General features: G+C 43.3%; 2 protein-coding genes across 2 annotated transcripts; one reads left to right on the top strand and one right to left on the bottom strand.

The window, feature by feature from the left end:
* Window positions 1–5094: 5094 nt before the first annotated feature.
* Window positions 5095–9180, top strand: aste1b (asteroid homolog 1b; the record flags this gene model as incomplete). Its single annotated transcript, XM_080859155.1, has 6 exons — window positions 5095–5217; window positions 5902–7307; window positions 7667–7880; window positions 8247–8439; window positions 8703–8950; window positions 9155–9180. The coding sequence occupies exons 2-6, from the start codon at window positions 5910–5912 to the stop codon at window positions 9178–9180; spliced, it is 2079 nt and encodes a 692-aa protein (XP_080715281.1). The 5' UTR covers window positions 5095–5217; window positions 5902–5909.
* Window positions 9181–9819: 639 nt separating this feature from the next.
* On the bottom strand, window positions 9820–19256 carry wipf3 (WAS/WASL interacting protein family member 3). Its single transcript, XM_080859739.1, has 8 exons — window positions 18765–19256; window positions 17379–17493; window positions 16622–16754; window positions 14181–14351; window positions 12650–13336; window positions 12160–12324; window positions 11709–11810; window positions 9820–10991 (listed from the first exon to the last, which is right to left on the bottom strand). Exons 2-8 carry the CDS (start codon window positions 17475–17477, stop codon window positions 10951–10953), a joined length of 1398 nt encoding a protein of 465 aa, XP_080715865.1. The 5' UTR covers window positions 17478–17493; window positions 18765–19256; the 3' UTR covers window positions 9820–10950.
* Between the last annotated feature and the right edge of the window lie 6051 nt (window positions 19257–25307).

Raw genomic sequence — 25307 nt, 5'->3', positions numbered from 1 at the left:
AGGTGTAAATGTACTCAAGACGCATTGAGGACAGATTGTGATTGAATTGTCCAAACAAGGACATATTGTGATCTTTGTTGAACACAAGTGTAAATGCAATCGCTTTGTCAATCCACATACAAGAACCATGTGGGCGGTAAGAACGTAATGGTGAGCAACTGTTCCAAACCAGCAAGGTTTTGAAAAGCAAGCAAACACAATGATGCAGCTTCACTGAAGGCTACCTTCTTCTATCTTTTTGTTTGTTTGATGTTTTTTTGGACCCGCGCAAACGAAAGGAGGATGTGATGTTGGCTAGACACAGCAATCAGATCTCAATGAGGACACGTGAGACACATAATAAAAGCAGGTCTAAATGGAATCTGGTTAAAATCGTATTATATCATATCCAGATACAATCTGGATACAAGATGCATTGTGCAGGTGCCAGGTGTAAAGCCCCTAAGTGTCACTGGATACTACGTGTGAATAAAGACAAGTTCCTTGCAGGTTGACACATTGTGAAACCTGGACAGGATTGGGCAAATGCACCAACGGTGTGCCTATAGTTAATGGTATTTACCCATATCCCCTTATTTTATCTCCATAGTATTCAGTGGTAGTCCGCATAGGCCTAGCTGTATGTAGAGCGGTGTAAACCAACAAGAGCAACTGCAGCCATGGTTACTACTTTTACATTCCATTCACAAGACCAACTGCTCCAGTTTGGCACATTTACAGGGTTTTTCCTGCATAGAGAAAATGTGGGCGCGCGCCTAAGCCGTTTTCCCGAACGCCTATGAAAAATCCTGAGCGCCTAAAGGCAAAAAAAAGAGTCTGCGATAAAAAAAAAACTGTCATCCAATTCAGCTTAATGGGGTTTTGAGCGCTCACGTTGAATTCAAGCAGCAGCAGCAGATCTCGCCTCCTACCCCCTCAGCCAATCATTGAACAGAGGCTTCTCCAAGTTTGCCAGACGTTAGTCACTTTAATTTGATTGTTTTTGTATAAAGCAGAGCGAGCAGTAGTTGCCTACATTATCTTAAAAAAACAATACTTTGATAGTAGGCTTTACGTTTTATTTAAGCAATGTGTGCGTGAACTTATATATCCTATGTGTGATGGTAAGAATAATATTAATGTCATATATAGGCCTACAATAACTGATTTATGAGAGCTATCCAAAGACTGGTGGCTGCCGATTTAGTAGTAAACCTACCTTACTCTGAACGTTTAGATGCTTTACAGGTAGCTGTAAGCCATTAGATGCTTGGGAAATATTTAGTATCTATAAATAACAGCTCACCTTTATCTTTTTAACCACACTTGTAAACAGGCCGCGATCAACAGGCTCAATAGGTACAATAGGCTACCTTGGTTAAAAATCGAATTACGGTAGAGTCATGCTAGCATTGGGCTAAATAATTAGGCAGCTAACATTAATAAGTGGTGTTTACATAAAGTCACTTATTGTATATGGCATAAATATTATTCTAAAACACCTTCACTAGTTGTTTTAAGCAGATTTGTGAGCAATTCATCACCTGTGCAATGCACGTCAGCGAATATGTTCTGAATAGTATGTTTCAAGTAGGCCACAGCCGAAATCTCGTTACTCAACCTGCGGATGCATCCTGACTTCATCAGTCGGCGGTTTCAATATTCATGGCTTTCAATTTATTAAAATATCTGCTATGTTGTGAACTTACACAGGTGTAGGCTATTACTTGATTTGTCTACGCGTTTGAACGAGAACCAGTAGAACGCGGGGCCTCGGGAAGGCAGACAACAGCATTGGTTTATCAATGAAAGCTCAACTCGTTTGTGTTGCATCTCGAATATAATAATATTAATATTATTTTTGATAAACCGGTGCGGTTGAAAACTGTTGTTCCACTGCGAGGGCCAGCCCGACGTGCACGAATACACCTGTCCAATGCAGCCTCCATTGGTGAAAATAATGGTATGTAGGTTTGTATAATAAACATGAATAGTAATAATAGATAAACTTGACTTTCATAATTTGTGTGTTCCATTTCTGACCACTGGTTAGTTCTAGATTCTATTGATATAGATTTCAGTAGTTTGCATATACGAGGTAAACCTTGATAATCTTTGAACCATACATGATAGCACCATGGGGCTTGGACTATTGTCAATATATTAGCCTATCTATTTAAATTTAAAGTGGAAGCAAAATGATAACCTCAAGCATAGCCTCCATTATTTATGAAATGTAAAACATAAAAACATTGATTTCTGCTGATAGGTAACCCAGACTGTGCGCGCATAGCGCGCAATTTTTTTTTTGGGAGCAACGAAGAGCCATTTTGACCCAGGAAAAACCCTGATTTATTGTCAATAAAATAAATGTATCATTTTGAAACTACATTTGAGCACAAACAGAAAATATTCTGTCTATTTCACTAGTTTACAAAAAAGCCCTGGTAATCCTGAGATAATTACAATTACAAAGTTGCTTCAGACAAAATTGTCTCCCAAATACCATAAACGTAACTATAGAACTTTAATTAAAGACATCATAATAGTACTGGATCATGACATTTGGTTATGATATCAGTATGTTGTGGCTGATGAGGTATGGCTGTGGAATTATAGTTAAAGGCCTTTCATCGTCACTAAAATGTTTTACAAAAGAAAAACATATAAAGATACTGAAACATATAAAGACCATTTGTAATCGACAATGAATGATGATCGTAGGCAACTTACCATGAGTAATCCCTGTGAAAACCACAACCAACGCAAGAACAGTCTGCATCTCCATGCCTCAATGGGCTGTCTGATGTCTCTGCTCGGAGATGTGTCTAAATGGGCCTCATCTAAAAGGAAGGGAAAGTAAAGAGGTGGAGGTAGGATGAGTTTCTCTTAAGGATCTGTCAGCAGAGAGACAAGGACTGGTAAAGGGGTCTGCTACAGCTTTGTAGTAGAGCCTGTGAAAGCAACAGCCACCTGTTGTGCTGAAGGTGTTTTTGCGTCTAGTGCATAAAGGAATGTGTGATGGTTCAGTTAATGTTTGTTTGTCACACTTATATGAGGTGTGAGAGGTGTTGTGCCTATGTTTCCTCAGTCATAACTCCACCTTCCCTCAGAGAAGCTGCTGGATCCTTTTAGTTTTTTTCAATTATTAGTATTTTTCTCCAGCGAAACAGCGAAAAAAAACAATAAGTCACACAGGCACGGTACCAAATCTTGACCAGAGTTTACAAATTGACTAGCATAAGTAAAGCTAGACGTAACGCAAAGCGTTACAAAATATGACCGCCGATCTGTTCAGTAGGTTTTGGCACAGAATGAGTCATGGTTGTCAGTGTGTTTGTGTGTTTTTATGTGTTTTGTGTGTGTTAATTTGTTTGTGTTTCATTTTTATGTATTAAAGGAATTATTTGTAATAGATTTTGATGATTTGGTTATGTAATGTTTTGTGTACTACTTTTTTGTGGATCGTTTTGGTATTTTTTTTCTTTTGCAATGTAGTTTGTTAAAACAGGTCACATAAAGAGGTGTGGAAACAAAGTGAAGTTTCCAACCACCAACCGGTGGCGCTATAGGTGATATCAGTCAGGCATATGTACGCGTTCGGGCCGGATCCAGGGTCCACCCTAAGAAATTTTCTCTGGATCAAACAATGTACCCAAGAGTTATAAGAGACTGTGTTTTGAGGCAAGCACTGGCAAGTTGGCAAAGTTTGAGGGTCTGCCACGCCCACACCTTGCGACTAATGAGAAAGTCTTCTATAACTTTTAGTCGCCCATGGCTGAAGAGTAACCTGACCACATTTCAAGGCGTTACCATTAAATATCTCGGAGGAGTTCGATCAGATGCGAGGTGTGCAAACGCCGTCAAAACGCATCTTCCACTCAAAATGGCCGACTTCCTGTGGATCTGCCACCATGGCGTCAAGAGACTTTTTGGTGCGTCCAACTATGATGAAGACGAGTACCGAATTCCGTCAAGCTACGCCAAAATAACCCCAATGCGCAGGTTTTTTTGCAATTTTCTAGGGGGCGCTACAGAGCCATTTTGCTCCATCCATGGACAAAAACTCTACCGAAGATGGACGGTTACAGGCTTGATGTCCCTGGCAAATTTGGACATTTTTCAAGCACTTTGACATATATGCGATTAAAACACCTAATTTTTGCTTTTTAATTTTTAACTAGGTGGCGCTATTTGTAATGACTGGTTATGGTATGGGTTGACATGGCCCCTTAACACAAACATACAAGAACAATTTGGCCCTCCAAGGTCCTACGGTTCTCGGGATATTCGAAGAAAACTGTGTTGCGCCACCTACAGGCCAGTTGGTGTACAACCATATAAATCAATTTATTGCATGACCCCCGTGAACGGAATTCCACGAAACTTAACGTGCAGTCAGAAGGTGTCATAATGATCCCACACCTCCGATTTAGTGCAGTTCTGACCTTGTCAACTTACAATTAACACTTTTTACAACACTCCATTTTTGCTTTTTCATTTGTAACTAGGTGGCGCTATACATGAAATAAGTGGTAGTGGAATGGTTGACCTGGCCTCTTAAGACCAACATACAAAAAAAAATGTGGTCCTCCTAAGCCCTACTGTTTTCGACTTATTCACAGAAAACTGAATTGCCCCACCCTCTTTAAAAGGGGTCCAGTCCGACGGGGGTGCAAAGGATCAAAACGAAAATCAATGGTTCGACGCTTATCTAGTGGGGCTGCATGCCCACCAAATTTCGTGCACCCCGGTGTTTCAATAACTAGATGCAAATACTGGGAATTTACGTTCTTTTGAAACCGGATATTCACAAAATAAGTAGTTTGTTTCATCATCTAAATTCTTAGCTACAGCACCCGCTATATTGTATATTTAACCACGCTAAATGCATTGAATGATCACTGCAGTTGAGAAAACAGGGTTCGGACTTTTATTTTGACAACGCAAAAACAGCCGGAAACCGGAACTTAACATAACGACTCTGCGTGAGAGTTATCTCATGTGATGATAGTGGAACTACTTGGAAAGAGTAGAAAGACATTGACCCATGACTATGAAACGTGCTGGCAGGACGAAATTACTTGTACAATATCAGATAATTTCTAGATCTGTAGAGGGGCTCTGGACATATCTAGAAATCATCTGATTTTGCATCACAGTCCATAATGCCAGTATAGATTAAGGAGTACTTCAAAGTCAAGAAGCAAACTACTCATCGTTCCAGAACCCAAACTCGTAAGTTCCCCTCCTTTGCTATCAGTGAACGCTCTTGCCAACTTTTACAATAGACAACATTGTCCTTCGAATACCTCTGGTTTGGTAAAAATGACCTGGATTGAAGTTAAGAGAGACCATAGGATTTACAGCTGCAGCATAATGGTAGATGAATATATAGATGAGAAATAAATACATAACTACGTATGCATCCTCTGCTGGTTGTCTCTGAGTTTACAGTGGCAAATGACTCAGTACAATCTATATACATGGAATATATGTGCATACATGTATCTGTGTTGTAGCCCTCGAAACAGAAGATGTGGCGTAAACCTGTAAATTGCCATTCTTGGTTGAACAATCACTCACAGCTTTCCATCCTTTGTAAACCAATGTAAATATCAGTGTGTCTTACCAGCTACAAGACAATACATTGCTCTTATTTAAGGTTATGTTTCTCACTTTTTCCTCAAGCTCCTACTTGTTCTGTAGTTTAACTTTTAGTTTATGTATTCTCTAACTCAATACTGGACTGATTTGTCCCTAGTTAAAATTTGTACCCAAAAAGATGGGAAATCAGGGCCCAGGTTAAAAACTCCTGAAGTTAACCTTTAAGTCAGCTATTAAGGTGAAGTAAAGTGAAAGTTAAGTCAGCCACTAAAGCAGATACACTGAGAGTTGCCTGTTGTGTCTTTTGTGTCCAAGGTCATGCCATGGGGGTACATGGCCTCACCACCTATATGGAGAAGGACCGTCGCTTCCTCGTTAACGTGCGTCTGCAGGCCACGCGACTGGTGATCGATGGCAGCAGTCTGTACTACAGCCTGTACTTCAACTGCGGAGCCGACCAGCAGTGCGGCGGGGAGTATGAGGCTTTCGCAGAGCAGGTGCAGCAGTTCTTCACTGCGCTCTCCACCTGCAAGATTCAGCCCTTCGTGGTGTTGGATGGCGGGATGGACCACAGCGACAAGAAGTTCTCCACCTTACAAGAGCGCGCCAAGCGCTCCATCAAGGACGCCCACTCTCTCTCGCGCGGATCGCATAGCTCTCTCCTTCCCCTGCTCACCAAGGCAGTCTTCATGCAGCTGCTCTTGGAGATGGCCGTTCCCCTCTTCCAGTGTGCAGCAGAGGCAGACTTTGAGATCGCCTCCCTGGCGAGCCAGTGGGGCTGTCCTGTGCTGACCAACGACAGTGACTTCTACATCTTTCCACTACGTGGGGGTTACATCCCCTTCAGGTACTTCCAGTGGGGCGGTATGGTGGTGGGCAAGCAGGCTCCATCACACAGTTTCATCCCAGCCCGCTGCTACACTGTGGACCGCCTCTGCTCCCACTTCCAGGGTCTCACCCCACAGATGTTGCCTCTGTTGGCCGTGATCATGGGCAATGATTACACTCCTCCTCACATCAAGCAGATATTCTTCAGCCGTGTGCAACTGCCCAGGACGGGAGGACGAGGGAACCCCGAGACCGAGGGCCTCATCCTGTGGCTTTCTCGGTTCAGCAGCCCTGATGAGGCTCTGGAGGAGGTGCTGGAGCTTGCAGAAGGAGGAGGGAAGAGACAGAAGAGGAACCCCACTCAATCGGTTTTCTCAGCCGGGATGCAGGAGTACATTCTCCCTCCTCGAAGCAGCTTGGCCCAGTTCTTCTCTGGAGGTTTATCTACTCTTCCAGGCTCTATAGCGGTCCCTGAAATACTTGCTGCCCAGCCACAGTGGCTCCTGCAGGGGATCTTTACGGGCAGGTTGCCCTCTCTGGTCCAGGATGTGCTGGTACTCAGGAGAGTCATGTTGCATGCCCAGGTCGAAAACTGTAGGTTGCCCAGCAGCCACTGCACCTCGCTGCCCATTCGGCAGGTCATCTACGGGCTGCTTCTCCTCGGGAACCAGCAGGCTGCAGCTCCTGGGGTCAGAGGAAGAGGAAGGGGCATGGGCAGGGTCAGGGGCAGGGGGGGGAGTGGTTCTGGACGTGGGGAACAGTCAGGGGCCGAGGGTCATGCTCAGGACACTCCTTGTGTGGTGGAATATGATAGATGTGATCTAAACCTGACCAAAAGCACTGTGAACCCTTTCTTACCTAGCGGAGCTCCTCAAGTGCAGACAATGGACCAGGTACAATACACACACACACACAAACCCCTACACTATGACACAAACATACACACCCACACCCACACCCACACACACACACACACACACACACACACACACACACACACACACACACACACACAAACCACTACGCGATGACACACACACACAGAAATATCTATTCACACTTTTGTCCTGTCCAGAACCAATTGCTGCTTGTTGTTGTGTAATATAGCTTTAAATACTGTCTTCTATGAAACTATACAGATGTTGGTAACCTATACATATATATTTCTATGAAACTATACAGAGGTTGGTAACCTATACATATCTATTTATTTGTAACTATACAGATGTTTGTTTTCTCTCTCCCTATCCAGATGCCGTTGCCTGTACGTCTGCAGATGCTGTTGAGAGTCCTGCTTCTGGAAGAGCGTGCCTTGGCCCCCCTGCCGCCCACTCTCAGGCTTCCCATGTGTGTGACATGTTTCTGGCTTCAGCGCTCCAAGCCTCGGCCTGACCCCACCATCCTACAGGCTGTGCTGCTGGGCCTTACATTTGGGGAGCTCTGCCGTCGCAGAACCAATCCCACAGGTGAGAATGTACAGTTCATAAATGTGCATACTATGGTGGTATGCAATATTACCACTAGATTTACTATTAACACTGTTTAGTATGTCACTTATTAAAAGAAAATTGAATATATGAAAGTATGTTTCACTTCAGATAAATATAAAATAAATGTTAGCATTTAAACACATTATAACCTATTATCCTCAATTTGAGATCCTTAGGTGTTTATAATGGCCTTAGGCAATCCTATTCTTAACTGTCCTATCACTGAAGAGCAGGATTTTTTTGTTTAGGTTTAGAAGCGGCTCTAGGAAGGTTATTGTGTCTAGGAGATCTGTGTTCCTCACTGTCTCTTGTCTGTGCCTTCTCTCTCTCCCTCTCCGTCAGACCCCACCTGCAGCAGGCCTGGTGTTGCTGCTGTGCTGCACAGACTCTACCAGCTGGGACACAGAAGGAAGGAGGGCCGGGGTCTGAGCCTGGAGGTGGCCCATTCCCTTAGCCAGTGGCAGTCGTGCATGAAGGCAGCGCTGTGCCTGAACCAGCTGCTATGGGGCCCCCTTCCGGATCCTCCGTGTGCCTGGTACCTTCATTCAGTCAAGCCATAACCACAGCCTGAAATGCTTTACCCAGTGGCTACTGTGACCATTAAAAGTTTAATATACCAGCTGGTTCTTTATAGGCTCAATATGTTTTAGCCAGTTGCAGTGTATCACAGGGTTAAAACAAAGTCTAGTCTTTACCGGATTGAAGTTCATTGGAGTTTGACCTTTGATCTCTGGTTGCACTTATTGATCCGGTCGTTCTCTTATCTCTCCTCTGTTCTCTTATCTCTTTGGCCTCCAGGTTGTTCAGTGGGACTCTGCTTCATGCCGTGCAGGCAGCGCTGAGAGAAGGGGTTGCCATAGAAACTCTCTTGGCAGGAGACCCCATCCCTGGGCTGCTCTACTCCTCTCTAATGGAGGCCACACAGAAGTCAGGAGACTGTGGCCCTACAGCACTTCCTGGATCCTCTTGCTCCAACACCAGGAAGAGGGGAAGGGGGCAGAGGAAACAAGGAGACCGGGGGAGGGGCCAGATGCAGAGAGGGAGGGGTCAGATGCAGAGAGGGAGGGGTCAAATGCAGAGAGGGAGGGGCCAAAGGGCTGATGAGCGTGACCTGAACAACCGGTTTGCAATGTTGATGAGCGATGAAGAGGAGGATGAAGAATAGGGTCGTTCTCTTTGTGCCTGACTGTAGACAGCATGTTTTTAAAATGATTCTCTCAGAACTAAACAAGGATTCCTTGAATTCCCAGGAGTTGTGAGGCACATGGGAATCTGAACGTACTGTTGACGGTCTCTCAGTAACACTGTCTATACATGATATATGACAGCATTTGAGTCTTATAGCTTCAAGCAGGGGATCTATAGGCAGCCAAAATAACACAGTAGGTTTTATATAGACATAGTGGTAAAGGTTTCTATCAGCCATAACAGGACATGCACTTTTATCACTGAGAAGAAGCTACATCCTATATTTTAATGCACATCATTTGACCTTATGAACTTTCAAGTACAATGGTGTGCTTTTCAGCCATGAACTATTGCCCAAATGACTATAAGTGGCCAAAAATGGCCTTCTTGTCTGCTCTGTGTTGATATTACTTGCCTGTCATGTTTCTCTGAGATGTGGAGACCTTTCCCAGAGCCAGCTGTGCTCTCACGGTGCTCTCATCTCATCTGCTCTTACTGCTGTATGGAAGCTGCATCCAAGTGTCCACTGTGCGTCTCCATTGGACAGCATCCTGTTCTCATGAAATCAACTTGAGTTGCCTGTCTGGTCCACTAGACCTTAATACTGTCTGGACCGGAGGGCTGATCACAAGGGGACTTCTAAGACATACGTGGTGGTACACTTATCTCCTTCCTGATCCAAATGTGGCTGGCAATTCATGTTTGCCTCTGAGATGATTCTGTTGTAATGTGTTTTTATAACATGATGTCATAGTGTAATTTGAAAGTGCCTTTATCTACATGTCAGTAAATGCATTTATAATCAAACAGCAACCCATAATTATCTTACATCAAATTGATCATACTTTGCATTTTATCCTATTGCCCCAACAGACAAAAGCTTTAATAATGTTGTTACTTTGTTGTTGTCATTTTGTGTCAGATATTGTCATATTGAATCATTTCATAAGAAATTAGCACCTTAATACCCACTCATACGGTGAACAATAATGTCAAACTTCACATTGTACATGGAGGTATGAAAATAAATACTCAATATAATCTTTCAGGCAACAACTTCATATGACCAGTGGTATTCATACAATATTTCAGTTTTCCCTGCATTATTCGTATAACTCGCAAAGTACATCATATAATGGATGAGTGGCTCACACTATCTACTCTGGGACAGAAGTGGTTCCATCTGCTGAAATAATAAAGTTGTCCAGAAGGTGGCAATGCTTCCAAGACATCTTTATGGTTGATTATCACAAAGGCGGAGCAAAAAACACAGACTACAACACATTAAGTTAAATACAACTATATATACAGAGGTCAGTTAATTGTCTGCCATACAAGCGCAATGTGACAGACAAACATATACATACAAAGACAAAATAGGGCATAGGTTATGTTTGCTTCATCAGTCACAAGTGAGGCGCTGTTATTTGCAATTGTCTTGTTAAGCAGTGTATAAAACGTACTGTTAGAGATTGATATGATATCCTAGGAGCTGAAGTGCATGACTAGACAATGAAACAGAAACATATCCTGATCTCTCAATTAGATCCCTCTCCAAGAAAAGTCCAGTTCATGACCATAACTACAATTCAGATGACAAAACCATAGAAAATCTAAATGATGTATTGCTGGTCCTGACCCCAAGAACTTTATGCTGTGATTGGTTTAAACAGGCTTACAAAAAGGCACTGATTAGCTGCATTCAACACAAATCATGAAATTATCATTTGTCTGTGTATTAATTCATCCTAAACCTCTTTGGTTTGTGCTGTGAGGAGGGACGTGAGTCACCAGATGCCACAGTGATGGGGAGGAGGTGGAGGACAGCCCAACTGGTATGCCAGGTACTGGGAGGGATTCACCGCAGGTGAGTCCTGATTGCCGGAGGCTTTGGTGACACTGTTAAAAAACATCCCACACTTACACATCACACACATAACCAGAATATACCAGAATATATTTACACACACCTTGATATACAGCTCTAGAATACAGCAAGGAATGTAGGATGAAATACTTTATTTTAGGATATTGATTACTTCCACAATTAATACATTTACATTAGGCTTCAGTTTACTTAGCGTGTTTCAAATGAGATATTATGGGCATATATCAATCCTAAATTGATTTAAATCAACAGGCCATTGTGGAAAGATATGTGAACCTGTGTGTGTACTTACTAGCATCTCCTTTGGAAGCAGAAACCTCAACTTCAAATACATTATAATTTTATTTACATACATCACCTTTATTTAAATCATATATTATTCAGACTGACTATGCCAGTATAATAGAGGCAGTTAAGAGTTTAAACCTAGGTAAGAAGATTTCTTCAAATCAAATGCCATGCTCTTGAACCCAGCAGGTTAAGGCACAACTGGATTGTACACTAAACCAAACAATTGTCAATTAGTAATCACCTGTCTGTCACCAAGGCAAACAAGTAAGGAAAGATGGTTGTGCCGAAATGTGTTTATCTAGTCATGATATCTTAATGCTCAATCATCATTTACCTTCCACTGTGATGCCTGTCAAGTTTTAGTGTTTATCAGAATTAGAAAATGCACACAAGATAAATGAGCCCATCAGTAGGAAGCTGGCTTTGTGCTTTATTACCTCGATTCATCTTGCTTGGGTACATTCGTGGACATGGACAGAACTCTTTGGGTGGAGGCAAGTCCTTTAAGGGGTGGAACTGGAATTTGGACTCAAAGTCATCTGAAAGAGAAGCAGGACATCAGGAACTTCTGTCAAAACATTCAGTCTCTCTCACACTCTCTCTCTCACACACAGACACACAATACAGATGAGTCACATCACAAGATCCGTCCATATTAAGTGGAAGTACCGCTCCCAAATGAAGTCACACCCTGCACTGTTTGTGCCACTGTTCTTCTGAGCCTTCAAACCACAACTATGCTCCTACAATTACAGTTAATTTTCTCCTTTTGTCTGCAAATATGTCAATATGTTTTGTGCATTGTGTGCCTTTACCTTTTGTTTAAGACTGTGGTGTGTAAATAGGCTGCATATTGGAGTCATTTTCAACGGGAGACACATTCCTTACCCAGGCTGTGCAGGTAGCCATTCCCCTGACTGGAGGTCATTGTGTGGAGAGAAGGAGGAAGAGGGGGAGGAGGAGGAGGGGGAGGTGGCAGGAGAGAGTAGCTGGACAACTCTGTGGTTGGAGATCTCGCAGGTGGAGCAGGGGGCAGACCTAGTCTTCCAATACCTGTCATACAATCACACAGCGCATTAAACTACATGTTAATACAGTTACCATTCATTAAGGTGGTAGATTGTCTCCCAATACCTGTCATACACTCACACAGCGCATTAAACTACATGTTAATAAGATACCATTCATTAGATAGTAGATAGTCTCCCAATACCTGTCATACACTCACACAACGCATTAAACTACATGTCAATAATTATGTTAATATGTTAATAAAGATACAATTTATTAGGTAGTCATTGAAATTAAAAGGCTGACACACTGGTGGATTCTGGAAACTAGTGACCTAGGTATCACAAATGTCTGCCTTGAAAAGTACCTGAAAGACACGGCACAGCGGGCGGGCGTCTGCAAGGAGCCGTGGAGGGGTAGGTGGGAGGCAGGGGTGGGACAGCAGGTCTGAAGGAGGTCGGGTGGGAAGGAGGCAATTTAGACGGAGGCAGCGGTGGAGGAGGGGGCGGAGGCAGATAAGAGGGACAGCTCGGGGTGTATGAGGAGGGGTGAGGGGGAGGGGGAGGGGGGAAGGTGTCTATTCCCTGGTGCGGCTCATAAGAGGGGGACGAAAGACGAGAGGAGTAGTAGGCACCTGTGGAATGGTCAGGCAGGGCAGGGGGAGGGAGGGAGGGCGCTGGGGGTGGGGGTGGGGGTGGGGGAGTGGAGGGCATGATAGGGTGTTGGACCGGTAACCAGTTGGGTTTAGTGATGTAGGTAGCGGCTGGTGGGGGAGGTGGAGGAGGACAGGTGGGGAGAGGTGGAGGGTAGATCTTTGGTCTGTCTGAGGAGAAATGGGGGGGAGGGGGAGGGCCTGATGATGGAGGTCTGGAGGGGGCGGTGTGTGGGAACGGGGGTGGAGGGGCTGATGTAGTCGGGGAGGGGCGGGACCATCTCCTCTCCAGGGGCCTGTGTGGGGCGGAGAGATCTGGGGCGCTGCCACGGAAATCCCCCGGATTCATTGGAGGGTTCCACAGGGGCTGCCTCAGACTTAACGATGAGCCAGACCGGGATACTGATGGGGACACACACACACACACACACACACACACACACACACACACACACACACACACACACGTACACACACACAAACACAAACACAAACACAAACACACACACACACACACACACACACAAACACACAATTCATTGCCTTGATTCAAATTCTTGAGAAATACATATCTAGCTGCTTACATTTACATTAACATAAATAAAATGTGGATACTTCAGTACAGTCAAGCTTTAAAAAATCCAGGCCTTTCAAAAGAACATAATTCATATAATCCTTAAGTATGTCTTAACCTCTCTGCATGCAGCTTTTCAGTACTTTCCACTGACACAAGTCATTCATCAACAGCAGTAGAAGTATTTTCTACATCAATTTAGATGCATTACCATAGTGAATGTCTATGTGTATTCTGCCTATAAGTAATATCTTCCCTTGCGTATGTGTCTTACCAGCGTTGTGTGTGTGTGTGTGTGTGTGTGTGTATGTGTGTGTGTCTTACCAGGGCCTTGTTTGTGTGTCTATGTGTGTGTGTGTTACTAGTGCTGTGTGTGTGTGTGTCTTACTAGTGTTGTGTGTGTATGTGTCTTACCAGGGTTGTGTGTGTGTGTGTGTGTGTATGTGTGTGAGTCTTACTAGTGCTGTGTGTGTATTTGTGTGTGTGTGTGTGCGTGTGTGTGTGTGAGTGTGCGTGTGTGTGTCTTACCAGGGCCTTGTTTGTGTGTTTATGTGTGCGAGTCTTACTAGTGCTGTGTGTGTGTGTGTGTGTGTGTGTGTGTGTGTGTGTGTGTGTGTGTGTGTGTGTGTGTGTGTGTGTGTGTGTGTGTGTGTGTGTGTGTGTGTGTCTTACCAGGGTTGTGCTGGGGTGCTTTAGAGTCACCCTTGGCAACAGATCTCAGCACGGGGAAGCCTCCAGCAAACAGACCTCCAAGAGAGGATGCTCCAGGTGGGGGAGCAGAGCCGCCTGTGCCTGAGCCACTGGAGCCGCCTACACCCAGCACTGTGCCTGTCCCCTTTGGCTCTGTGGATAAACACGCACCATCAGATGAGTGCATCTCATACCATACTGGTGTAACTATTACTAAGTACTCACTACTACATTGGGCTGTGTTCTTTCTTCCATTGTTCTGTTTTAATGAACACATTGAGTGTCTCTTAAGTATTAATCTGCCTATCCTCCTGTATCTCTCTACTTGATCTCGAGCCCTCAGGCCATCAAGCAGCAGACACACAGACCACTTTCAGGCCTCCTACCTCCACTGGCACAACACAACGATAACACAAAGTTAAGTTTGTTGTTTTCTTAAAATGTATAACTTTGCACTGTAAAACCTCTGACAGATTTGTCTAACCCTGTCAGATGAGCTCAATTTGTTGATTTTTCCAGCAGGTGTCAACAATGTGCATTCCAGCAACAACATATTGATTATAATCATGACCATGCTTGGCACGACAGCGATCAGTAACAGCTGGCGAATAGGCAGCTTCTCTGATTTAAGTCAACAGAACTCTAGCCAAGGGAGAGAGCAGTCAGTCACCCCCCCAGACCCAGGTCTACAGGGTACCAAACCTGCACCTTGACCCCGAAGCCAAAGAGCCAGGCTCGTCGGTATGGTATTAAGACCACATACTTAACAGGGGTTAAAAAGGGCCAACCTTTCCCACATACAGTATATCCAATAAGCAAATACCTCCTGCAACAAATGTAACACACATGCAATAACACTTGTAATTGTAACACTTATTTCATGTGAACGCCTCACATATTTGTGCCACAGGGTTAAACAGGTAGTGGATTACTGTATTAAGTGACTAGATGAATGCTAAGGAGGGACAGGGAAAGAGAGACTTCAACAGATATACCCCCGAGTCTGAGTTCTGGCAAACCTTAAAATTCCTGGCACAACATGGTCAGTATTTGCCAAGTTTCAGGTCCAGGGTGAAATTTTGCCATTTGACTTCAATGTCCCCTTTTCTAGCTGGCCAACATTACAAGAAATACAAAAAGTAATTTCCAGCCTATATATATCATGTTTCCATAATGAGACATATTTTGTATTACAATAGGGCCCTGTTTGGGAGTGTGTCCCATATTGCCCAGTGCTCCTGGCATGTCTGTTTTACTGGTTTCCTCCATTCAGTGACTCTCCTTTTCAGGGTAAATTTTAGTAGATTAGACAAAACCATGCCTCAATGCCTCTATGTGTGACTGTCTGTGTATCTCTTCCAGCAACTTCTCTCTCATGACTCACAGGCCATCCCACAAGCCATCCGCTGCATGTGAAAGCAATTACGAACAGAATCTCTAAAATGTGTACACATTCACACTCGCGCACACCTCAACAGACATGCATAAAACAAATGCACTAACAAATCTTAGTTGACAGCATGATCTGTCTGACCAGTAGGATTTGAAAATGTATATTAGTTTGACCATTTGCTTCAAATCACAATAACTTTCAAAATAATGTACTACTAATTAATTAGTCAACCTGCTGTATTTATACCTGTCATCAAATGTTTCATGATATATACTTGCATGCACACCTGCTACCTGAGTACCAAGGACAAACTGTACGTTTTCAGAAAGGTTCCAATATCTGTGTAATTTCACACTTTGTAGCCAACAACAAACACCAACGTGCATTTGTACAGAAAATGCTAATAAAAATGGCAAAACAGAGTGATGCTTCTTCATCATCCACAAGGAGGTAAGCAGAGCCTACGGCTACAAGCACATGACAATAGAGCCCCTGTCTGTTCTTCTACTGAAATGACCTGGCATGAGCGCTGTTGCAATATTTGACATAACTTCATTTAAAGCTGTGGTTCATCTTACCCCCAAAGCACTGGCTCATTTTGCCCCACAGCCACCATTTTTGGGAAAGGTGCTAAGTCTAGCAACCCAGAGCTACCCTTTTGCTAATTCACCCTCCTGGGTCTGAACTAGCAGGTGTTGCGGTTGCATAGCTTCAAACATGTATTTCACTATAACATATACAGACACATAGGTCTATACTTCATGTATTTCACTATAACATATAGAGACACGTAGGTTTATACTTCATGTATTTCACTATAACATATACAGACACGTAGGACTATACTGCATGTCTCCTACAAAGAAGCTTCTCAGAAGTTTCTTAGCACTGCAAAATAAAACAGGACGCCTCAATCTAAAAACATGTTCTCATGTTCCATCGTGTTTGTCCCAAACAATCCACTGCTGATGAGGGTGGTCTCTGATAGGAGGCAGAAAACAGGAAGCAGGAAGTAGCTGTGGAGACTTACTGTCAACCTGAGGGGCGCTGCGGTCATTAACTTGCGTGACCTTCTTCAGGCACATTCCTTTCTGGATGTCTGCCAGGAGAGCATTGCGGCCTCCCCGCTCTGATGCCCCCAGTGCAGAGTGTCCTGTCTGGGTCTGACATGAAGTGCAAACAATGTTGTTATTAGGTTGGAGGCACAGTTTGTAATTTAACTGAAAACTAAGGTCAGACACAGTTCACATATATGCAATGAGACACAACAAAACGGTTTCAGGACATTTAAAATGTTTTATCAGTGTGAGCTTCAGTCTGAACGTCAGACGCTATCAGTTTGCGTTTTAAACAGCCGAGAATATTATGTTTTACAACCCCAGTGTTAAAATACTGACAGTTACCAATGATGTTCTTAAACTACCTTCACAACATTCTCCAGCTCCACTGTTTTGGATCGACAAGTTGGATGAATAGTTTTTAAGAACTAAAGGGCATTTTCCCATGGTAGAGGGAGGGGGACAGGGATAAGAGAGAGAGATAGAGACAGAGAGAGAATGAGAGGGAGAGAGAGGGAAATTTGACACCCCTTTGCCACTGCTGGCCTTCTGCTGACTGTGTCCGTGTGAGACTGAGTGAGTGACTGAGTGAAAGAGAGAGAGAAAAAGAGAGGGGGAGACAGTGTGTAATTTTATCTCTAATCAATAATACAGGCTCTAGCTTGGTGGATGAGCAGAGCCATTTGTTGTGTGACTGTATAGTGTTTACATGTGTCTCTGCTTTGGTACCTGTGGTGGTGCTAGAGTCTGATGAAGGGGTGGTGGACCTGGTGCTGGAGCTGATGGAGGAGGAGGTGGTGGTGGTGGTGGTGGTGGTGGGACAGGCATGTTGGCTCACCAAAATCTGCAAAAGATGCAAACACACACACACACACACACACACACACACACACACACACACACACACACACACACACACACACACACACACACACACACAGACACAGACACACACACACACACACAGACACACAGACATACTGGTTGAGTGCATGCATGCATTAGTGCAGCCTTCACAGCTGACTCTGACGTAGAGACAGACCTGCTCTGCCGTGAAGCCCTCTTGGAGTCAGCTGTCACAGCCTGTGTCAAGCTTTCACTGTCTTCCACAGATCTCCTCTGCTGCTGATATGGCCACCACATCAAGGCAGGAAGAAATGTCCAAAGCAACAGGAACTAGCCCCAGGAACCCTCCCCTCTGTCTGGATGAAGCGTCCCCTTTACTCCCTCAGTGTTTGGCGGAGGCCCTCAGTGAAAGGGTGGGCGCTGGGAACAATGGGTTGTGTTGTCTGGGAAGTGATGCTGCTTGCCCTCTGGATAGGCCTCTCACATACTTGATGTACATATAAAGTGAGGATTCAGGGAATGTCAGAAGTTACAAGAGGGTTGTTTTGGAAGAATCTGCACACTGGATCCCCTTGAGCCCATCTTTTGTGGGAGTATGGGACTGTTCGCAGTGAAGGAAGAGGAAGATGCATATTCTTGAGACTAATTCTAAACACAAACACACTGATGACACGATTGTCAGTTGGAAAGAGGCCTAATTTAAAGCAGCAAAAAGGAATTGCTTATCAAATACACACTTGCAAACAGTCTAACAAGAGGAGGTTCAATGCTTAAACCACATGCACTCTTATCAAATAAACAAATAAAAAAACCTAAACTGACAATCATATTTTCAGTAAGTTAGACTGTTCTTTGAATTCACTGGCAACTTGTATCATCTTCTGGATTGACCGTGCACTGCAGTGTGAAAATGCACATTTTGACTGACTCCTTCATGCAACGCTCCCAAAACATAAATGTAACATTTTACAGCCCATGAAAAACAACTACACAAACATTCGAAAACGAACCCTAAGTTAGGTGCAGTACCCTACGCGACCTAATCGGGAATATGTGCATTCATGTTAATTGATAACGATGAATGAGGTCGTCGTCAACTTTGCGCTTATTATCAATACTAACAGCTATGCACTGCTGGTGTTGCCACAGCCAAGCGCGAGGTAGCAGGCACAGCTGTCCTGTGCGGGTGGACAGCACACATGTGAAAAAGGATATCCCCATGCCCTTGGTCTATGTTGAAGACATGAAGAACGTGTCTAAAAAACTTACCCGAATTCAGATGTCGGGTTTCCGTTAGTCTACGAGGCACGGGAGTTCCAACAGGAGCGCCTCTTGGTCACCGGGCGCAGAGATAAAGGCTCCAGGCAGTTAACTTACTGGTGTCAACGCCAGAGTTATTAATAGCCTACGACTACGAGTTTCGTCTCCAAAACAGACCGTGTGACATTGTTCATGCCGCTAATCTTCTATTGACTGAAACGTTCTTGAACTAAATATACCCGTACAACTAGTCTACTACACTAATCGTACCGTCGGAGTCCCACAGCCAGCTCCACTGACACCTGAAGAATACTCCCACATTAACGTTGTAACATTGTAACCGACTGCACAGTGTCCGACACAGGCCCGTAGTCTACTGCGACTCCTGGGGCTTGAACAACACCATTGCACACACTTCATATCAGAGAGGAGAGAAGAAACAAGTCAGTGTGCAAAGACAGTTAAATAAAAATGAAAAATAACTGTAAAATTACTGTAAAATGCATTTACGAGAGCTTTTATAGACTGTTACCTCTAAAGATATTGTAGCCTGTAAGGGTCTTGCACCCCATATGCTATGTATAGATTTTCTGATTTTTTTTTTGCCCACCCTTACCTAGTGTGTTGTGTCCGCATATAATACTGTCTGTCTTCTTCCACATCTATTAAACCTTTTATCAAATTCGATGTGTGATATGCTAATGATAAGAATCTTTCTCAGGAGTGTTTCTCGGGAGTGTTTCTTTCTGAGACGTGCTGAACTCAAAGGGAGATCACAATGTAATTGGAACCCTCATTCTTTACCTGAATTGGAATGTGTCACAACATTTACAATCCAAAAGTCCGGCTGTGTCCCTTCCTCAGATCCAGCAAGGGGAAGCAGTGAATGAAGTTAGACGGACAACCAATTGACCAGTGGGGCCATCACATCCATGTTGACAGGCTGGAGAAGAACTGCTGCCAGCTGGAGACAGGCCAGTGGTCCAGGGTGATGGACTTGTGGGGCGGTTTAATCGCACTCTGGCATCCCAGCTTGTGACTCTGACCTGCTGCTGGATGTGTGACTGGGACCTGCATCTGCCCCTGGTCCTACTGGCATACCAGACAGCAGTGCAGGAGTCGCCAAAGTGCACCCCCACAGCCCTCATGTTCAGGAGAGAGCTTCGGACCCTGGTAAGACAGACGCTGACAGAGGCTGGGGTTCACTAAAATCCAACTATGACACCTGCTGCCGAGGAGAGATCTTTGAGACCAGAGACAAGGTATGGGTGTACTGGCCCAAGCACAAGAAGGGAGTCTCTCCTAAATTGACGAGCCAGTAGGTTGGTCCGTGTACTGTGCTAGCCAGACTGTCAGACGTAGTGTGTCTGCCTTCCCTGCCCTTTCTATCAGTTCTCTAAATGCTCTGTGTGTTTCAATAAATATCATGACACCAAAGACAAACCAGCAAAATGGTCTTATTGGTCCACATTTTCTTAACAAAGTATCTGACCAGGGAGCTGAAATACCCCTACCTTACAGGGGTATGTACTTTATTTTTATGTCTACTTTATTGTGGGCACAAGGACATCAAGGAGTGAGATCCAGTAGCAGTGGCATAGGAAAGCCAAAAGAGTATAGCTTGTTTATAACATTCTTTCTGTATCTGTTCAGCCACTAGAAATGTTATTACACAAACTTCTTAATACTAAATTGGGTTATATGGGTAATCCACTTTTTGTTTTTCTTCACTGTTTTGGATTAAACTCCTTCTCCTTACCTAAACAGTGGTGCATTTGGAAAATGAGTTGGCTTTCTTTGTTAGTAAAACCAAAAGATGTTTTTTTGCAAAATTTTACTTTTAAATTATAGCCCCTGAGCTGTCCTAAGAAGACTTGTTTACGATTAATTTGATAATTTGGGTATGAAATGGACTATGTAATATATACATATGTAATGAATGGGCTACAGATAGGACATTGTGAAGCTCATCTTATTGCTATAACTTTTCAGTGTGATCAGCAATAAAACATAAAGTATATGTATGACAAGATTTGAACAAAGAGCTAGTGAGAAACCCAACAGGAGATGGCCTGAACAGGATGGGCCGATGCAATACTGCAGCAGGTGAAGTTCAGCTCAAAAAGTCAAATATTTATACCTGCAGCGCCACACACACAGAGAGGCATAGGCTAAATAGATGATTCATTTAACCCTCATTTATTCATAAAACACACAATCTTATAATTTGACAAACTAATCATATTCTAATCTTTAATATAATCTTATTCAAAAGTCTGTATAAGAGCCCTCGTTGAAAACTCTAGAAAAATTTTAAAATAAAACAAGTAGTTTTCTATATGCAGGGTGTGTTCTGATGGTACATCTATACAGGACGAGTAGGTGGAGCACTTCATGGTCTCTGAAATCAGACAGACAGACAATGTCTTGTTTAAACAGAAAAGGTTCTCAAAATACTTTAAAGCCTATTTGACAACTCATATTTCGTGAAAGCACCTGTGTTAACATACAAAGGGGAGAGCAATTTCTTAGGAGACTTTTTGAGATACATTCGAGCATCTGTGTTTGTTTCATACGTATTGTGTTTGCAACCTTTGTCTCAATTCTCATCTGTGCACTCTCATCTGTACATGTGTTTGTACAATCAAACAGAACTGTTTCTATTCTTTCTGTATTAATCACATTCCATTTACCATTTACCATAAGATTACGTTTACAAGTCATGTGCAACAAATGTGCAATGTGTAACAATCAGTTAGACAAACAGTTGATAGTATTTTCTGCCATGTTTGGTCTTAATATCGTGTTTCTGAAAAGCAAATCCTTCACACAGGCCTAGGACAGTCTGTCTTCTGAATTTAGCTATAGTCTCTCTCTCTCTAGAGATCTCTTATGCATATCCATGTCTTTCAATTCCATACCTATTACATGGCATTTGTAAGGGTTCTGACATGAGTAGGTGAGCAGTGTAGTAGTTAATCTGTTGTATCAAGAAGATGGCAAAAATATATATATATTTTAGTTCAAATGTAATTTATCCTGAAATCAAGTTTTGATTTACTGTCCAGGATACTGACTACAGAAACAAACACATATTGTAGTGGGCTCAGAGACATCAATGTTTCTATGAGTAGGCTATTACGGTTGTCTAGTCTAAGTGAAAAGTACAATTGGCCATTTACTGAAAAGAGGAAACTCTGTGCAGTCACATCTCTCATTATAATCTACCAAAATAATAATAATAATTCATTTAATTTATAGTGCACTCTACATTCACCGGAATCTCAGAGAGTCACAGTACATAGTAAGAACATAGTTAAAAACAACCGATAATAAAATACATTTTAAAAGTAAGAAACGCCTTTCTGAATAAAAAGGTTTTTAGGCCATAGTATGGTACATAGTATGGTACAGTAACAGTGTCCAATGCCAGGGGGAGTGTTTGATAACAAGGAAGACACCCTCACAGAGAATTAAAATCACCCATGACCCCACAGTCGTAATATTCAACATTTAAATGAAAACTCAGTAATACATCTTCTCTCACAGTCAAACACACACATGGCATGACACATATTTAAGTATTATTGGTCTAGAATTGAGAAGTGCATAAATAGCTCACTGAGTCATTGGGTGGATGGATGCACATCCCACAGTCTTGGGGACAGAAGGTATACTATCGCACCGCCTTCAGTGGTTAGACAGATACATAGTTCAGGTGCCTGGGTCTGCTGAAAGGGCAACAGTTTGGACAGTGCTATTAGTCCCATGCAGTATCTTTAGCAGAGGACTTCTTAGTATTCTCTTCGTCCTCCTGTGGCAGAGTCCCACGAACCCGCTTCCTCTCCTTGAAGCGTCCTGAGCGGGAAACACGCAGGTTGCGCCGATTGGTCGTCTCGTTGAAGGTGGGCTCCAGGTCATCTGTGCCCTCGCTCCTCTTCTCAGAGCATGGCTTCTGTGGTTCTGCCACTGCAGTCGACGTCTGGTCAGCAGCGGCCGTATGAATGAGTTCTGCTGATGGTTGGGAGCTTTCCATTGGCTTTGCCTGCGTGGAGCCTTGAGGCTGGGAGTCCTGGGCTTGTTGCTGGGCAAGCATGGCCTCTTTGGCAGACTCTCGGGCAGCGGTCCTTCTCTTGCCCACAAATGACCTCCACCAAGGGCTTCTCTCAGCCATCTTAGAGGTGAGGGGGAGGGATGAACTCTGCATATGCACACACAATCAGCTACATTTTACCTCTATCAAAATTATACATATTACAAGATCTCAGTGTCCACATCACTTCTATAAACTTCATAGCTGTAACATTTCAGTGTTATTACTAATACCGTCATTATTGCTAAGTAGGTATTATGTTGTGTCACTCTGCATCCTCACCAACTTCATCAATACAAACATTTTTGTACTATTCTTGGTTCAGTAATGAATAAGTCAGATTAATTTATAGACTACAAGTCTTACAACCCTAACCCCCCACCACCACCCAACACACACACACACACACACACACACACACACACACACACACACACACACAAACACAAACACAAACACAAACAAACTTGCCTACCTCACACACTATGCAATCAGAAAGCAGGATGCACTCAACAGGTCAGTGATGTGGTCGCCTCCAGAACTAATCAAAACTGGACTAAAACCTGTGGAACGACATCCAGGCGCAGTTAAAACCTTCTCTGATGTTTCACGCTCTGAAGTCATAGCCTATTTAAAATACGCATGTGGACTAAACATTGAAGTAATGAAGATGCGCCCAAGTCGATAACCGAGTCATTATTGAGGAACTACGGTGCTGTTTCTCAACTTTATAAGCTGCGCGGTATCGCATTTTACCGGACTACTTCAACCGGGATTCCGCCTCCGAAACCAGCACGAGAACACCTGTCCTCTTTTCTCATTTGTCGAGAGGCCAAAGAATCGGTCACGTGGAACAACTCTACATTCAGGTATTCTAATAAGAGATTGGGTAGGGCCAGTTGCTTAGGAACCTCCTGTGAATCTCTAACCTTTATTGAAAACTCACGTGTTACAAATCGAATGAAACTGAGAAAACATATAGGCCTAACATATATGGAGGACTAGCTTGAAAAAACAAAACAACAATCTTATGCTCATTTCGAGAACAAGAAAACATGTCATGGTTATTAAAATAGCCCATAGATTTTAAGACAAAGGGGTTTTATTCAGGGCGGTCGTTTTATTGCCATTGCAGACAAATGCGTAGGCCAGGCAACTCTCTCTCTCTCTCTCTCTCTCTCTCTCTCTCTCTCTCTCTCTCTCTCTCTCTCTCTCTCTCTCTCACTCACACACACCAGACACACACACACACACACACACACACACACACACACACACACACACACACACACACACACACACACACACAGATTTCTTCATTCATTCAGCCACCTGAAGAGGTCAGCACTGGGGTGAGTGTGTCAATCCAAATTAGCGAGCGTGTAGGCCTACAGACCATAGAGACTAAAATGGCTTCTTGGCTACACTGAAAGTTCTTATAAGTGATGCTTATCCTGGAAAGTTTAGGTCAGTGTAGTGTCTAATGTGGGTAGGTGGGGTGGAGGGTGCCCCCAAGGCTTTCTTGAGGTTTCCCCTACATGATATGAAGGGAACATCTGACTATAGCTTGAACTTGAATTTGAGCTGTATTACAGTATGTGTAAGACAACCATGGAATAATCCAGGTGAAAGAGTATGTCCTTATTCAATCCAACACCACAATCCACCCTGTTACATGCTCAAACTAAGTGCACTGAAAATGCAAGGCAGATGTCATTACTAAACATCTGCTGTTATAGTGGAGATACCCGTTGTAGTGATGATGATCATGATCCTGATCCTGATCCTGCTGCTTTAAACACCACCAACTGAGCTACAAGACTGCAAGGTTTATTTACCACAACAAACCATTCAATTAAATGTGCAATAATATATATTTTTTCATTCTATTCACATATCACCATAAATAATGAACATCTCACAGTGCTTCACAGAATCATACATACCCTTTTTAACATTTAACTTGGGAAGACTCATTTAACTTGCTAGCTAATGTTAAAATTGTCCAAAACTAGCTAGAAATGATATCCACTTATTTCTTCTACAACCACTGCTCTGGTAGCTCAATAACATTGCGCCTGTGGTATAACAGCAAGACTTTTAATGACCAGGACTCTTCTTTATCAGTGACAGCCGTGGTTACATCCCTCCCTCTCTCTCTCCATTCACTAAGCTTGCGGAAGTGAGAAAGGGTGAGAAAGAGAGTAAGATCACAGATTCCATGTTTTGTTTCGGTAAGAATCAAACAGAGCATGTGGAATGTGGATCATGGATCGCACTGTACCTGCCTTTCTGCATACTTTAGGAACTCCCTTCCCTGCCTGGACTGAAACCACACACACACAACGCACGCACACACACACAAAATAGAAACAGTCCTACTTCACGGGACTTCCTCTGTATACACACTCTCACTCAGTCATGCTGATTTCACTATTGGTGATGGAATGTAAGAAGGT

The sequence above is a fragment of the Sprattus sprattus genome, assembly GCF_963457725.1.
Source record: "Sprattus sprattus genome assembly, chromosome: 20".
NCBI lineage: Eukaryota > Metazoa > Chordata > Actinopteri > Clupeiformes > Clupeidae > Sprattus > Sprattus sprattus.
Note: the sequence above shows the minus strand (reverse complement) of the source record. Positions and strands in the feature narration are given on the sequence as shown.